This window comes from Lepidothrix coronata, unplaced genomic scaffold, assembly GCF_001604755.1.
Source record: "Lepidothrix coronata isolate B3197 unplaced genomic scaffold, Lepidothrix_coronata-1.0 Scaffold36, whole genome shotgun sequence".
Classification (NCBI taxonomy): domain Eukaryota; kingdom Metazoa; phylum Chordata; class Aves; order Passeriformes; family Pipridae; genus Lepidothrix; species Lepidothrix coronata.
Genome location: NW_016690216.1, coordinates 985,161 through 1,002,999, shown reverse-complemented (window position 1 = coordinate 1,002,999; position 17,839 = coordinate 985,161). Strand labels below are relative to the sequence as shown.

The window sequence follows — 17,839 nt, the reverse complement described above, 5'->3', positions numbered from 1 at the left end:
AAGAGTTTTGAGAGCTGAAGGGCTTTTGACACTCACACTGCATTAATCGTAACAGATCTTGCTGCTCTTAATCCCCAGGAGCTAACAAAGTCTACAACAGGTTTTGATGCACAGCTATTGGGCAAGTCTGGTGAAACAACCAATTCAGATATGAAAAGCTTCTTTAATGACAACCTTCCCTTCACTATGCACCTGACAGAATTTAAAAGGGAGAGGTGACTTTTGATCAAGATAAAAGACAGGCAACATGGTGAATACAAAAATTCAGGAGCTAAAATTTGAGTTATCTACATATGAAGTGATATAATTGAAACTTCAAGTAACTTCAAAGATGCCGAATATTGTATGAACACAAGAGAGCTGTTCCTAAAATGATCTGGGGGGGTTGAATTTTTAAGCTTTTCTCGTCTTGCAAAATAACAACTCTTTATTGTGGACTTCAAGTTATCTCAACAAAATAAGACAAGAATAGTTATTCAATGAAAAATAAAGTACCTAACAAATGCTAACAAAATCATATATTTTCCAGAGCTGGACAGAGCCATGGACTTCCTATTTAGCAAACAAAAAAATCAAAAAAAAACATAGGTAAACATGGAAAAAGCCTCATCTCTTATGCAAAAAGAATCACAGGTCTTCCGTAATTGAAATAAAAGCCAATAATCAAAGGCAAAAGGAAGCAAGCAGATTATTAAACATTGATTTGGCATCATAACAACCCAAAAAACAACATGAAAGAACGACATCCACCCTCTTTGCATAACATGATCTCCTTTCATGACCAAGATCATCTTTTTGATGATGATCAATCTGCTCCTTACAAGGCTGGTCATGTAAGACAAATGCAGCTAGGAAAGAGAAAGCCCAGTCCGTAGTGTAATGAAAGGATGTAGAGAGGAAGCAAAGAAACAAACCTTAGGATTCAAAAGGCAACCTTTTTTTGCAGAAAGCAGCAAGTTCAGCAAGGCAGGCCCAGACATATTGGCCCAAATCAATCAAGAAGCTGTTGTCTCCTGTTCATAGGATGCACCTGACTGCTGGCAATGGATTAAAGCATTCCACCCTTAAGAACCAAAATATTTTGCAATTCTTCTCACTTCCCTGGCACCATTTCTATTTGTTGAAATATGCCACGGTCCTTGTGCCTCCATCAAAACAGAAGCCTTTCTGAAAAGTCTTGTTATGAAAAGCTGCCCCTCAAAACTAATAAATCCCATTTAAGAACATAAGGACTTAAGCACAGAAAACAAAAATATGCCTCCTTATGAATTTAGTTTCTGTCATGAATCACATGTGTTCTGGAAAAGTTGACTTTGCCTAAAATAAAAAAAAATACTAACTCTTCAGAAGCTGAGCTGTCAATAAGAGAGGTATTTCTCCTTGAAAAGTGACTGAATGTAGTTCATAGGAGGATAAGCAGAGCTCCTTGCAAAGGAGAAAAAAGCACTAGATTAAAAAACACATTTAATAAAAAAATACTGAAAATTAATTTTTAATAAACATTCACTAATAGAAAATACACCAACAAAATCCCAAAGAACTTCATGTACAAATTTAAGTTCAGGTCATTCAGGTGGTGGTCCAGCAACTGCTTTTAAGAAGATGCACCAAGTTTGCCAATAGCAAAGATAAGACTATCTTCTATATTTTCTTTTAAAAGAAAACTGGAACTAAAGCTGTTTCAGAGGCCTCTCTGAATAAGCAATGAATTGCCTAGTGATATATTGGTCACAGATATATTATATAAGCACCATCCACATTTTCTGAAATAATTAATAACTAGTATACTTCTATTCAACATGATGTCTAGTGTTGGTTCAAACACTATGCTTGCTGATCATTTATCTATATAATTCTGTATAAATTTTTTGAGAAACAAACCATTATCAAATGGTTATTTTTATATTTTAAATATTAGACTCTGTGTCCAACTGCATTAGACAGTGGCAAACAGCTACCTAATAAAAAGAGGACGTTCATCCTTCTGGGTATAAATTAACACAGATTATTAAACTTGCTGTTAGTCTCAAAAATATTTTGGTTATCTTTGTTAGACAGCAAGTTTAGTTTCTAATATTTTTTCTTTCTGAAAAGCTATAGAACAAGCTGACTCTACCCTAAAACCTTCAATTTTCTCTTCTCTGAATCTCATTCAGCAGAAAACAGGCGATCTTATTCCTCTTCTCTATTTAACCACTGTTTCCATTTGCTAGTCTTTTTCAGAAACACTATATGAATAAATACAGGCTTTTAGAAGCACATCAGAACACAGTCTGAAACTTTGAAATAACCCAATTATTTAGTCTGCCTCTTGAAAAAGCTTCCAGACATTTCATTTTCTCCATAGATCTAATTCCTTTACTTTTTCTTTTTTTGATGAAGACTATCAAAAGCTTTTGAGAAAAATATTTTAACTCTAGTGGCATTTGAAACTGGAAAAGCAGCATGAGATCATTCAATTAAAAAAATGCTTTTAAAACAGATAAGCATTTTAAGGCTTCCTCCCCCCAGTTATTAATTTGCACTATTATCCAGAAAATTATCCCTGTAAACAACAACTCAAAAGATCATTTAACCAGTCCACCAGCAACTAACAGTGAAACATGACTGTAATATTTAACATGGTTGAAAGTAGTACAATTTGCCTTTGTTTTTTCTAGAAGTGTTAAATCTAGGGGAAAAAAAAGTCTTTATTTTGCCTTACAAAGAAAGGACACTGGTGTTTCCTTCACTTAAAGCAACTGCAGAAAAATAATTCTGGCAACAGGAAAAAAAAAAGCTATAACACTCATGTTCCCAAGATCTGGAAAGTGAACAAATGAACACCCTTAAAGCCCCTTTTAAAAATTTGTTTACAATAAACTTTACCGATTTATTTCATTTGAATTTAGCTATATGAAACACATCTGTTTCCAGGTTGGTACTGTTTTGCACCACAACTCATGTGGTTTTAAAAGCAACCAGTTCTTGCAATGGAATAACCAAAGGTGGCCAGACTGCCAAACCATGAATGATTGGGAAGGTTATACTTTTTTTTTCTTTTAAGTGAGTAAGCTGGAGGAGAATGATTAACAATTTATGTCAAAGTAACAAAACTGCTGTATCAGTTAACACAGTAAAGACTATTTAATACTGAACAGTTCATAATATCAGTTTTCCTCCTGAATGATTTATCTGAGACACCCTCTTTTGATTAGTTTGGGCTTTCTTAAATGTTTATTCAACCTGTGTAGTTATTACAGAGATTAGCACCTATTAAAACCATCAGGATTTGATTCAATTACGCAAAGGTTTAAAGCCCGTCCTTTATCAAGACATGGAGTAAAAAAGAAGATTTTTTAAAAACACATTTTTGCATATACCAAAAATTGAAGCTCAAACCAGTTTTGGAATCTGAACTGAAAATTGACTTGCTATTACTATTACAGACTAAGAAAACAGAACACTGGGTTTCCAGTGCAGGTGTTTGCTCTCAAATAATAACATGCTTTCTGGGAAACCATTCCTCATAAAAATTAATTGTGGGCTGCTTCTTCTGGGGTAATTTCTCTAGTATCCTTGGTTTGCTATAACATATACAATGTTCCTTAATCTATGAGTTATAGTCTTAGGTACTGGTCCAATTGTTCAACACTTTTTCTATGAATTATTGCAAAGTTCCTTTTTATAAGTAAGTACAAAAATCCTGCTTTCACATGGGAATCTTGTATAACTTTCAATGACAGCAAACCATGGCTGTCAACGAGCACTACGGAAATAAAGGAGAAAGTGGAATTAAGAATACCTTTCAGCATGAAAAACCCGGGGAGTTCTTCTGTCATAGGTGCTTTCACATCTAAATCTAGGGTCCGTTTCTTCACTTATCTCAGGATCATAGTCCACTCTGTAGTATCTTCTACCAAAATCACGATCTTCATCAAGTCTGTGATGCTTCCTAATAGGAATTACAGACTGGCTAGCAAATCCATGATGTCTTCCATTGGGAACATCCAAATCTGCATCGAGTCTTTTATTTAATAGTCGACTTCTTAATTCAACCTCATCATCTACCCTGTGGTACCTGTCTTCCTCCAGCCATCTCTTATTTTGCAGCTCTTCATAATCTTCTGTAGAAGTAAAGGCATCCTTCTTGGGAGGTTCTGCACCTGTATTAAAGGGCTGTACTTCCGTACGTAGATCTGGCTTGAGCCTGGTAACAGCAACAGGTTTTTTACTCCTGTCCATCTCATTCTGTTTAATGGAAAAAAATATTAAAAGATCTGAATAAAAACTAATAACATTGAGTAAAACCTTAGTTTTGTATTGCTTGAAACAATCCCTAAACAAGTACTGGAAGAAAGGTAAGAGGTGAGCAAGGAAAATACTTCCAGAAGTGCTTAAAAGCTAGTGTTTTATTTATTTTTCTTGAGATTAAAAAAGGTACTCTTCCTTGTATCTAATGTGTTTCAGAAGTATAGCTATCAATCCTGGACAGGCCTTTTACCAACTCTAATTTGACTTTCAGTTTCAGAGGTGCAAATAATCAAAAAACCACTTGGAACTTTACACCTCACCAAGAGACTAGATATCTTTATTATATCCAGACTCAGACAAGTCTACTTCTTCCCTATCAATACAACCTTTAACCTGACTATTTCTTAATCTATTTCTTTGCTCTCCAGGAGAAGTCTTTATGAGGAAGGATAGTTTAGTAAATAAAAACCAAACCTATGACACACTGGACCAGAGTTCAATACACAGTTCTAACAAACAACATGGGTTTGGATAAATCCTGTAGTATTTCTGTGCACTAATCTTTCATCTACGGAATAAAGATAACAGTAACTCATACTTTACAAAATATAATGAAAAATAAATTAAGGATGTAAATGACACCAAACTAGGAAGAAGGATCAGTGTACTAGAGGGTGTGACTGCCACTCAGAAGGGTCTTGACAAACTGGAGAAATATGCTGACGAAAACCTCATGAAGATCAACAAATGCAAAGGCAAAACTCTGCACTTGAGACAGAACAATGCCACACACAGCACAGGCTGGGCACCAACTGCCTAGAGAGCAGTTCTGCAGATAAAGGTCTGGGTTAGCAGTGAGCAACAAGCTGCACATGAGTCAGCAGAGGACCCTCAGCAGTGATAACTGCTAACAACAACTGGGCTGCATTACTTGTTGTCAGCAGGTCAGGGTAAGTGATCCTTCTCTGCTCAGTATTTATTCAGTATCCAGGTTCTGGTGTAGTGTGCCCAGTTTCTGCTCTCCCTCCCCCCCTCCAGATAATGATGAACTGGAGGATGGCTACTGAGATGGCATTTGAGCTCCTAAAGGAAAAGCTGACAAAGCTGGGTTTATTCAGCCTGGAAGAAGAAGGCTAAGGAGGGTTTGTATGGAGCAGGAGGAACTAGTAATTGTAGTCTCTACCTAAAGGATAGTTAGAGATGCCAGAATAATGGGTTTCAAAGAATCAACAGTCACAAGTTGCAGCAAAGGGTATTCCAGTGGGATACAGAGGAACAGAAGTTCAGATCAAGAAGTTAAAGCAGTGGAACAGGTTGCCCAGAGGAACTGTGCATACTTCATCCTTTCAAAACTCAACCAGATAAGGCCTGACCAACCTGATCTAACTGTGAATTAACCCTACTCTGGGCAGAGGATTGTACTATACGACTTCCAGAGGTTCCTTGGAACTGAAGTTTATCCTAGGATTATCTAAACTGTTGGATCACACTTTTGAGGTCACATATGTTATTTGACTCTCACTCCAAGTTAAATATCCCTCAGAGATGGCATGATCTCAACAAATAGTCACCAGGCTTTTTTCCTGTTTGTTCTTTTATGACAGCAAAATTGTTTCTACACAAGAATAATAAAAATATAACTTAAAAGTCCAACTGGATGACAAACAAAGCAAAAAGAAAAAACCTTGAGTCCCTAAATAGATTTCATTTGACAAGTCAGATAAGGAAACATAAATGCCCAAACATGCAGAAAAATTTTAGAAATTTACAGACTCAGTTACACAAACACAAGCAGCATTTCTGCCAGTTTCCTAGGGATCGCTGTTGTGTAGCACTCCAACCCTTCAAGAAGTCAGTTAAGAAACAGATATTGAATTTCAACATCTAAAGGATGCCTGAATACTGCCTTCTACATGTCTTCACAGACTAAAATACTTTTCAACTATATGACACTCCAATGTACTTGGAGGAAAAGATCTTTACATAAGACCTTTTACATAAAACAATTCTTCTAGAAACAAGAAACATTATTCTGGAGAGAAATTAAAATACATGGTTATTTGCACTTAATAATAATAAACTTTCAGATGTTTTGAGTACAAATACAAGGCACTTCGTGGAACGACCTAGCTCTCACGCTAGTGTACACTTCAGAATTTCTGTCTTAAAAAGAAGTGGAAGGCCGCCTTAAATCCAACCTACATTAGGGAGTTCCAAATTATTAAACTGAGGCAAAAATATTTTAAAAATAAAATTTACCCTTTCCAGAAAAGATTTTATTATTAGAAAGCAGATTTCTCAGATCAATATATTGCTTCCAGACTACTAAAGCAAAGGGTCTCACAACAATGTTAATTAGGTCTAAAAATCCCATTGGCTGTTGCATTGGTTTGGGATGAATTTCTTCACAGTAGCTCGTATGAGGCTATGCTTCCAATTTGTGATGAAAACAGAGGGATAATTTAGTTCCTACTGAATAGCACTAACACAGTGCCAAAGACTTTCTGGTTCTGACGGTGTCCCACCAGCAAGGTGGCTGTGGGTACAAGGGAAGCTGACCCCAAGTGACCACAGGGATATTCCACACTGTAGGATGTCATGCTCAACATATAAAGATGGGGAAAGGAGAAGGGCAGGGGGACATTCAGAGTGATGGCATTTGACTTCCCAAATCACTGTTACACGTGATGGAGCCCTGCTTTCCTGGGGATGGCTGAACACCTGCCTGCCCATGGGAAATAGGGAATGAACTCCTGATTTTGCTTTGCTTGTGCGCGTGCAGCTTTTGCTTTACCTCTTAAACTGTCTTTAACTCAACCTACAAGTTTTCTCACTTTTACCCTTCTGATTCTTTCCCTCATCCTGTGGAGGTGAGTGTGTGTGTGTTCCTACCTGCTTACTGCCATACAAATCAAAGGCCTCAGATCAGAACATGATTTCAATTCTGCATGTGTCTAGCTCACTTTCAGTAGTAAATTTTTTTAACTTTTGTTTTTTATTCACAAATGCACAGCCTCATATTCTGGACAGTTGCCTGCACTTGCCTGGCTTTCTCATGAACTGGACACAGACTAAAGAAAAGAGCATCTGCAAATAAAAGCTATATAAGGTTCAATATTTTATTCAAAGAGACAGCTTTTTTGGCTACCACTTCTATCACCAAAAACAACCCAGGGATTTGCTTTAGACACATAAAAGAATGAAAGCACCCATCTATGACACAGATATGATGGAAGCAGGAATCAAGAACTGTACTGTATGAGTTGTAACCAGGACCTCCCAGACACATTAATAAAACTGGCCTCATTGAACAACATAATTTGCTTGTTTTGTCTTACTTTGTATGTTTTAGTCATTGGTAAGACTGTAAAACTGTATTACCTCTCTGTTTTTCTTCCCTAATTTCCTTAGCCTTTCATTCCATTCTTCTTTATCCCTGAGATATTGATTGTACTCCTTGTTTCTTTCAAGTCGTAATTTCTCCTAAAATAGGCATTGAAAAGGGCATCATAATTTAGCATTTTTAGTAGCTTTTAACTTCACAGAACTGTGGTATTAAGTGAATACATGCAAACTGTGTGTTTGCCCCCCCCCTAGTCTTTGTGACGTACAAATAAGGCTTGAATTGCTTTGAGGTTTTTATTCATTCTTGAACATAGTACTTTCCCCTAATCTGAAATCTGTAAGCAGAAGCCGGCTCCTTGGCCATGAAGTCTAGTCCCCAGTGATGCTACTGTAGATCAACTGTAGCCTAACCTGTAGTTAGGCTTCCTCCTGCTAAACCTATTCCAAAATTTTCCAAAGACTCACTCCCTTGACAATTAGAAACCACTTTCTAATTTCCAATCTGAATGTATTTACAGATGATTTTTACACATACGATTTTTATTGTGTGTTAAGATTAGTTGTGACTTGCCCTGTTCATAATTAAAACAGGACAACAAATACATGTATAGAAAAGATGCGTCAATTATAGCTTAGAGTATAACATGAACTGTGAAATTCAAACAAGCACTTAAATTTTACTTGAACTTGACAGCAAAAGAGTCAAAAGTGCAAAGAATGCAAGGAAAAACAGGGAAAAAACTGATCTATCCACATTGCCCTAGCTGCTTTTTCAAGGTGACAATATTTATAACCAGCTTGCTCAGGTCCAAAAATACACATGAACTGCACATCCATAGCCTAATAATATATGAAATACAAGTCTCTGGATAAAGGAAACTCTAACTTACATTACTTCTTGATATTACTACCTTGTGCTTAGAGCATGGGGCATCTCTTATACTACCTCGTTCCAACCATCACATAAATTAAAAAAAAGAGAATTATATTACAACAACACTACAAATCATGCTCTTTTCCACTGCAGCATTTTCAAAAAAAAAAAAAAAAAAAAGAAAAAGTATTAAAAAAATCTGAACATTACATATAAATTTACTTTCTCATGAACAAATTTCCAAAAAAAAAATTTATACCTCAATCACCATGGAAATACCAGACTCATAATAGATTTGCAAATCATACTAATAGTCGCCAAAATTGTTTGGTTTGATTTTTGGTTTTTTCCCCCAAAATTTGTGTCTAGGTTTTATAACAGTGACAATATAAAACATGCAGACAGCCATGAAAGCTGCCTGAGAGGCATTTTCCAAAGCTGAGAAGCAAGCCTTGTCTTTAACAGGTGGCAAAACACTCAGTAGAAAATTCAATATGCTGTGTGACTGTACTGAAGGAAATCAAAATGCAAATGTCAACCTCTCATCCCTATCTGCCCAGAAACCAAGTGTTTAGCAGGGCACAGTGTGACATCTTCTGGCAGCTTCTAGGTTCTGCAACAGCAATAAATAGGTAAAAAGCATAAAAAGGATATAACACAACTGTACAAACAGACAATCTCAATAAATGTTGACCTGCTATGATATAAAACCATCAATGATCAGACATGTTCCCAGTTCAAATACATCTTCAGTTTCCACAGAATTAATCAAAGATACTTTATTTTCCACTGTTTCAGCACACATACTTGCAAGGGTTAACACAAAGCTCATGAGAACCTGAAGATAACACAAATTCGGTACAAGTGTATGCAGCCACTGAGGAGGAGTCCTTTCCCCTTTCCGGACATTTCATTCTTGCTGCTTCCTTTTTGCATTCATGTAACTTGGAGTTTGGGGCTTTTTCACAGGAGCAATTTCACTTATTTGAGTTCTCACCTGGCTCCTCATATGGCCAAACCACCACAAGAGAGGCAGAAAGTGTAAGTAAGCACAGCAAGGGCAAGACCAACACATCCCAAAACAGAAGCCTTGCACCAGGTTACAACGACAGTTAGTCCCAAACACAGTTCAACAGTGCAACCTCAAGCCAACATAGGTTAAAAAACACCCAAAAGAAAATAAAACTCCCGGGAGTGCAAATGTCTAGTCCTCCTACAGCAACACAGTTTGTCTTTCTTCCTTGTATGTCCACTGTGGTTTGACTAATCCTAACAACCAAACAGTTGCACTGGTAGAATCAGCAAAACTTTTGATAAATTACAGTGTTTCTGCTGACTCAACTTCCTGGATCAATTTACAAGCAAATATAAGAAAGGAACTGGGATTATAAAACCAACAATGTGAGGGCATGAGGAGAGATGACTCCTGTAAGACTGATTTTGGCTTTCACAGAATTATACCATACATCAGAGGAATGGACCAGAGGTAAAGAAAATCCACGTAAGCATGTTGAATTTTCGTAATTGAACCTCCATGAAGCTCCAACAGCAGGGAGACTTTCATGGCTGGTATACTACTCCAACAAATGAAAGCAAGATCATAAACTGCTAAGAAACCTCCGGGAGATCAAAGGGGCTAAACTCAGAAAGAGTATGTGTACTCCATTCACAAAACAAATTAGCATCTGTACTCTCAATGAAAGACTTGAAATTGGGAAGATTCCTATATTAACAGCAGGCAATATGTGAAATATTAAATCAGCTTTTATTTAGATTTCCAGATTCAACTGTTAAAAAAAAAGAAGCGTGTGAGGATAAGTGGGTAGGTTAAGCGTAAGCAAAAGACATCAAAGCAAATTGTGCACAGCAGAAAGCACACTTCCTGCAGTGCTGTTAGGAACTGGTAAAAATATCACTGTAGAAACACCTACGAGCAAATATTTTTAAAACAATCCCCAGGCTGCAGTAAGAAGAGCAATAAAGTAGAAAAGCATATACAATTATAACAAAACCAGTGTTCTTTATCAGATCAATATTTATTGCTGAACAAAACCCAAGCACAACCACTGGTTGTGGATCAGAAGTAGCAAACCTCAGACTACTATCAGTAAGGAATTATACATCAAATTATGAAAAACTGAGTACAAGTAACCTAGGATTAAATTTTTTTAAAACAAAACAAAAACAAAATAAAAACAAACAAAACAAAAACAAACCCAAACAAAATGTAAATACTTGACTTTTCAGAAAATAATTCTAATGACAACCTCCAAAAATGTTCTATTGTGTAAAAAAATCAAACCAAACAAACAATCAAACAAAAAAAACTTGAATAGAAATATTTTTTCCGCAACAGTTTAAACATTCAGGTTCATTTTCAAGTTATAGTTCACTTACTTAATTTCCTTCATATATTTACCTTGGTAGATCTTCGCTCATCAATAGGAAGAGATAATCCCTGAGTATATGGATCTACTTCACCAGTAGTCAGATAATTTTTCTACATTAAAAAAAATTTAAAACCATTCAATATATTTTAAAATACCAATTCTTACTCAAGTAAATAGTTTTTAGGAATTATATTTTTTGAAATTAATTCGAGCAATTTAGTGAAAAAAAAAAACACTGAAGACAACCTTAATGTTTTAAAAATGTAGAATGTTCTTGGAACGCATGAATGAAGTCAAGGAACGCAGAAAGTAAATGTCTCTGTCAAGTTTTAAGCTTGAGTTTGAAAGTGTTTGTCACTTCTTCCCTGTTACACTGTTGAAGTCTCTGTATACTAAAAAAAATAATTTTTATTCAAAGAAACCCCACTCAGTTCTTCTGTAGCATAAGCACAAGTATCTGTACAAGCATAAGAGGAATTTTCCAAGATGATATTTGAAGATGAAAAACTGCTTTTTCTAACTGCAGAAAACATGTCTACCTCTTACTTCAACAGATGGAATCTATGCTAACAGTAGCATAGTCACATCTGTTTATCTCAACAGTGTTTTCTATACCAGCATTCCCCAAACTTTTCAGGATAATGACCCATTACTAAATCTTGTAATTCCTTACGGACCATCAGTCACTTTCAGAAGAGAAATTCCCATCAAAACCACGATGTTGTTGCTCCATATAGATCCCTGGGTCACAGTTTGGGAACTGGGCTGTGCAGCAAGTCAAAGTAGTTGCCTTCCAAACCAAACACCAATGCTGGGGCAGGTCCTTGGCTTCCAGGTCTAGTGGCTTCGTCACACATCACTCCTTTACTAAAAGCATCCCCAGGCCCTTCTCAGTCAATCATCTGTGTTTTATAAATCTGATTATCTTTAACAAAAGCATCATCTCTTTGTGTGGCATGGGCTGCAGAAGGGAATGGGTGAGATATGGTATTCACTACCACTGTTTCCTTCCATTATCTATGTTGCAGGGTAACTTAAAAGCTTGGAGGCACTCGAGAGGTCTGTCTGTTCCAGTACAAAACTACATCATTATGACTTATATTTTATGACACATTAGAAGATTTAAGGGGTTTGCAAACATTCAAGCATCAAGACAACTAGTTTAATATGGAAAATCAACTTATTCCTACTAGAAAAAGTAAATACGCTGTAATCCTCATTATTAAGTAATTATTTTCACGCATTCTGAAGACATCTATGGAGATCATCCCTGATGTTAAAACCATATTTGCCAAAAATCAGAAGTTGATATGGAAACTGCATTTTTTTAAAAAAAATCATCACTGCGAGAGCTACTAAAAGTTACACTATCTCTTTAGGTGGGCAAAAGAAATTAGAGATTGGAAAAGAAATCAAAGATTGTTATCCTATCTCTTGCTCAGGCCTTACAAGCTTAATATAGCTAACATGTACTACATTAAAAAAAAAAGCAGAAAAAACCAAAACAAAACAAAAAAACACCACCTTGTAAACCTAAATTTGTAAAACTGGAGTTCAGTTGAGAATAAAACACTAGAAGTTAATGTAAAAATTATATTATTTGGGTACTTTGGTGATAATTATAAAACATTAATTTTTAACACAATATTCTAACTTTGAAAATAATCTGGAGTTTTAAGATTAAACAAGAAGCAACAATCACATAAGCATCATTTGGGTCAGAGGTTAAGAAGGCAGTTTATTCTGCTGTTGCTATTGTTTTTCACGAATGCTACTTATTCTGTCATTCAAAGAATGACAGAGAAACCAGCAGGTTGTGTTTCTACCATGTTACTGAAGTTGCTTGATCTGAACAACCTGAATGGACTGTGTTAAATTTTAAAATTATAGATACATGACAGTATAATGACATAAATAATTAAAAATCAATTGGCCAAAGCTTGCAAAAATAACACCAGAGGTTTTATTTTTCCTCGCAATACTTGTATTCTTGCATTCTGGCCACCAGGTGTTGAATAACTGACTCTACTGCTTCCCTAAGCACAACTGATTATAGTGATTGGAAGAAAAAATCCCTGACTGGTTTCAATGACACACTATAATATTTCACAGGTTACTATTTTATAACAGCCTTATAAAGTATGTATATCATGGAGAAAAAAAAGGATCTGAACTCTCAATATCTATGTAACTGATAAGCCTGGAAGCAAACGTCTACTAAAATAAAAACTATTGTACAGTCAGCATTAGACAGCAACAATAGCAACTGCAAAGGGAAAAGGAAATCAACAAATGTTTTAAAATATTACTAATGGAAAATAATAAATATAATTAATAACTTTGCACAAAGCAAACAATGCTGTTAGTCACAACTAATCACTACAGCATGCACAAACACACAAAGCACAAAAAAGTAAAAATGATTTCTTAAATTCAAAGAGCACAAAGCAAAAAGCAACTAACTGGAAAGAAAAGAAAATTATATTGCAGACACCCTACCTTTCTTTTTGCCTGTGATATACCCTAAAAGTCAGGGAGAAGATACTATTCAAAAAGAGTCTTTCATTCAAAAATAGATGACTTAACAAAAATTCTTTCCTTTCTTAAAGTAAATTCATTTTTTCATTTTAAGAACTAAAGACACTGATAAATAGCATTTTCATATAACAGAAATTATTTGGTTCCTTATTTTTTCTGTCTCACGAAGAGGAGATACAGAATATTCCCAAGAGGATGACATTTCATACATATCATTTCAATTTTAAATTGACTGTGACATTTAGTAATTCATGTTAAGCGGAACATCAAAGCTTTTTTCTTCCTAAAATTGAAAAGAAGTTGTCAAATGGACTCACACTAATTATAGAAATATTCTTACCCCAATTACAGACCACAAAATACGTTAAGTACTTAAGGAAGTAACAGATTTTAAATTCTTAAGCAAAAAACTAAGGAAGAAGTAAAGACAAATAAATAAAGAATTCAGAATAAAGTGTACTAAGTAATACGCAGTCTCACGGCAATGAGATCTGTAGAAGCCTAAAATATATAACCCTTCCTAGAGGTAACATTTTGAAATTACTTTTATCCAAGTCTTTGAAATGAGCCATTATAATGAGCTTATAATGAATGCCTTCTTATAAAAATTTTTTACAGATATCATTAATTTTCATTCAAATAAATGAAAGAATCATTTCAAGGGACTCACTCAAGTATAGCAACCAGTCAAGCAGCCATACCTGAGAAAGATATCGCCTATAATCTTCTCGGAGTTCCTCTTTGAGTTTATGTTTTTTTCGTTCATATTCCTCTCCAAGAGGTAAACTCATGCCATAGTCACCTGAAAGTTTAACACCACGAAATATCATATTTACTATTTTGCATCAATGCAAAGCACATCCTGCAAAAGCTACATCTGGATTTTGACACAAGCAATAAAAAAAATTAATTATGCAACCAGTAATTACAAAACAGCCAAAAAACCAGTAGTATGTATGAGTAGATGGATGGAAAGCACAAAAAAAATAGACTGGCATTTGGATATTAGTTTTTCTCTAGTCCTTGCGCTTTTTCTCTCCACTAGAAAAAAAAAAGAAAAAAAAGCAACAAAAATTGAATTCATTTGAAGAGTTTACAAACAGTATAATATAACCTAAAGATTATACATATTTCTTTTGTGAATGTATGTTTCAGAAGAAATTTCCTTTGACATGTTAGTTCCTAAATTAATCTGATATTTTATGCTGTGCTTGTCGCACAAGAGAAAACATAATTCGCAACTGAAAGCAACAAGCTATTTGTTTAGCACAAAGCACTTGAAAAATATGTTGGCTTCTATATAACTAGAATCTGACCACATGATAATTATAATCCTTCTTCTTTCCACCACAGTGTTTTTAATTGTAGCAGACCCAAAACACATTAGTACTTTTCTGAGATTACTATCTGGTCTCATAACAGCTGCTAAATTAAAAAAATAATGCTATGCAAGCTGTTTGCTGTTCCCAAAATACATCTTAACGTACTTTGCAAGAAACACTCCCTGCCCCAGAAGGCCATCTCTGCAACCACTTTCACCACTCTCCACAAAGAGCTAGTGAATTCCACAAACACATCCAACAAGAGACAAAAATTACAACTATTGGGTGTGTGTGGGGGGGGTTATTAAGTATTTTTACTAAGCATTTCTACACCTTGTGATCTATGTAAAATTAATAGCAAGGAGTAAGAGAGAAGAGAGGGATATTCAAGATTTACTCTTACATCAGTCCCAATTTATTGCATGAGTGAGTTTGGCCGGGATTGAGATACATTCTGACATAGCTGAAACTATCCTCCTAAGCCAGTGAAACACTGTAACAGGGAAGAAGTGACAAACAAGAGCGACAAACAGGAGTCAGCCTGCTGTTCTGCAGAATCAAAGGACCTGGTTAAATATGTCATGTGCTACTCTGAAACAGTTTGCAGAGTTCAACTACTAACCAAAATCTGCACAGGAGCTGCTTCTCCAACCTCCAAGTTACTTTTCTCCCAATTCCATACATAAGGTAAGTGCGAGTTCTGTTTAAAAAAGTAATGTACCATTTCAACACTAAGTAAAGGGATAAGTGCAAAGAATACAGAAGAGGAAATGGTTTGTTTCAGCTACTTGCTCTTGCCTTTTATTTTCACATGTATTATTTTTGAATTAGTTATAGAAAACCAAGAAGAAGACCAAAAGCAACTAACAGGTCAGACCAAGATTCACTCAGGAATTTCACAGATGCCAGTAAAATTCAGTACCAAAAAAAAAAAAAAAAAGAAAAGAAGTGACAATTAAGGAATCAAGTGCTTTGATTCAAATATGTGAAGTATTCAAACAAAAAAGTGTTTAAAGTTAATTTTTTTAACAGAAGACCTTTTTTTGGCCACCAGAAAAGCACTGAGATAACAATCATGGGTAGTGATCTCCGGGATATCTGAAAACTACTCACTTCAAAAACTTATTCTAGGAGAGCCTAGCAGAGCAAAACTACTGCAGCTAACATACATTCATCCTAATTTTGTGTGCAACTTGTCTGAATTCTTCCATCAGAATAAGAGATTTACTTTCTTTTTCAGTGGTTTTCTGCTTTTGGTTTTTGTGTAATTGCTGTAGTTATCTGCCATTTCATATTCCATTAATCACATATAAGGACACTGACAATTTTTTTTAAAAAAGCTAAGATTTTAAATGCATTTTTATATAAACGTTTGCATGCATTTAATGATGAGAAATAACTGTCACTTCATTCAGTCTGAATCTCAACATTATTGCTAGAACTATAGAGTACACTTAGTAGCTACCAAGGAACAAGTCCCTGTCTGATTTAATCCACAGGAAATTACATTGCTTTAAAGCAGAGCCAACCAATAATACCAACAACCATCCACTTCAGCATCCAAATTATTATTATAGAAAGTGCTGATTTGGGCTAAGATAGAGGTAATTTTCTTCAGAGTAGCTGGTGTGGCGCTGTGTTTTGGATTTGTGCTGGAAACTGTCGGTAACACAAGGATGTTTTTGTTATTGCTGAACAGTGGTCACTCAGCATCGAGGCTTTATCTGCTTCTCACTCCACCCATCAGCAAGCAGGCTGGGGGTACACAAAGAGCTGGGAGAGGACACAGCTGGGACAGTTGACTCCAGCTGACCATAGGGATATGCCATACCATATGGCATCATGCTCATAAATAACACTAGGGGGGAGGTTGGGGGGGTCTGCTGCTCGAGTGTGGCAGGAGGGCCTGCCCCAGTAAGGCCTAGAATGTGGTCAGAGAATGCAAGCAACGCAAGCTCTCTGTAGTGAGTTACTGGAGGCACCGTGGTAATGCTTTTGGTGTTGAATTATGCTAAAACCAGCCTGGTTCACTGAACTCCAAACATACATCCTGCTTTTTGAAGTTGGATGTGACAGATAAGCTGGTAGCTCGCCTGTAAATTTCTGACTAGCAGTCCATCACTTTATACTGTAAAAGTCCAGTCCCCTTTCATACAGTCAGGTTCTTCTAACATAACCCTTCCTGGGGTGTGTGTGTGGAGATTCCTCCCTTTCGCTGGGGACACCCCCAAGGCTGATAGAAAGAGATCTCCCCACAAGCACTGGTATGGGTAAGTTATATCAAATCTCTACTTTATTTCTTTTTTTTGCTAGCTTTAATATAATTGCTTCAATAATTGCCTCAATATAGTGCACTGTGCTATCTTACCAGATTCTAGGCCTTATTGGGGTAGGCCCTCCTGCTACTTACTAACACTACTAGTACTTTTAGGATTTATATTGTGTAATAAATAATTCTGATTAAGATATTTTGTCTGATCATTTGTAATAATAAATTATTCATTTTATATAAGTATTCTCAGTTTCCCATCATTAAAACCTGCAGGACAAAGGCGGTCCAATCACACCTCTATAATTCTTTAAATTTAAACCATTGACAAAATCTGAGGCTAAGATTGGATACTTTCTGGACCTAATGACTCAACAGCAGGGTTTCTTTAATAAATTTTGTCTAAGTCTTCCACTCCCACCCACGACATCAAGAACTGGCTGGGCATCGGTCAGCTGGTGGTGAACAACTGTTTTCATTTGTATCACTTGTCTTTCTTGGGTTTTATTTCTTTCTCTTTGTTATTTTCTTTTTCATCACTTTTTTTTTTCAACTATTAAACTGCTTTTATTTCAGCCCATGAGCTTTTTCACTTTGACTCTTCCCATTCTCTTCCCCGACCACAGAGTGAGTGAGTGGTTGTATGGTGTTTAGTTGCCATCTGGGGTTAAACCATGACATGGCAATACCTACTTACTGGTTTTCATTTAAGACCACCTGAATGCAACTCATCTGTAATACTTTGTTGGGTTACTATATTTAGGAGTTAACAGTTAAGTCAAATTTGTAATAACAAACACAACATGATATGCTATTATAGCTCTCCCACAATGATAAAGTTATTTTAATATTAAAATAGCTTAACTGT

At 35.8% G+C, this 17,839-nt stretch overlaps 1 protein-coding gene across 10 annotated transcripts in view; it reads right to left on the bottom strand.

Annotated features, from left to right (window-relative positions):
- Positions 1 to 17,839, bottom strand: part of CSPP1 (centrosome and spindle pole associated protein 1) — a 65,727-nt gene that overhangs the window by 40,878 nt on the left and 7,010 nt on the right. For 5 of the 10 annotated variants that reach the window (XM_017812526.1, XM_017812530.1, XM_017812533.1 and 2 more), the window contains 5 exons: positions 14,082 to 14,182; positions 13,342 to 13,365; positions 10,872 to 10,952; positions 7,615 to 7,716; positions 3,785 to 4,230 (listed from right to left, as the gene is read on the bottom strand). In XM_017812526.1, the coding sequence (XP_017668015.1) occupies positions 3,785 to 4,230; positions 7,615 to 7,716; positions 10,872 to 10,952; positions 13,342 to 13,365; positions 14,082 to 14,182 (754 nt within the window). The remainder of the gene's footprint in view (positions 1 to 3,784; positions 4,231 to 7,614; positions 7,717 to 10,871; positions 10,953 to 13,341; positions 13,366 to 14,081; positions 14,183 to 17,839) is intronic. The other 5 variants (XM_017812532.1, XM_017812529.1, XM_017812528.1 and 2 more) reach the window with 5 other exon arrangements.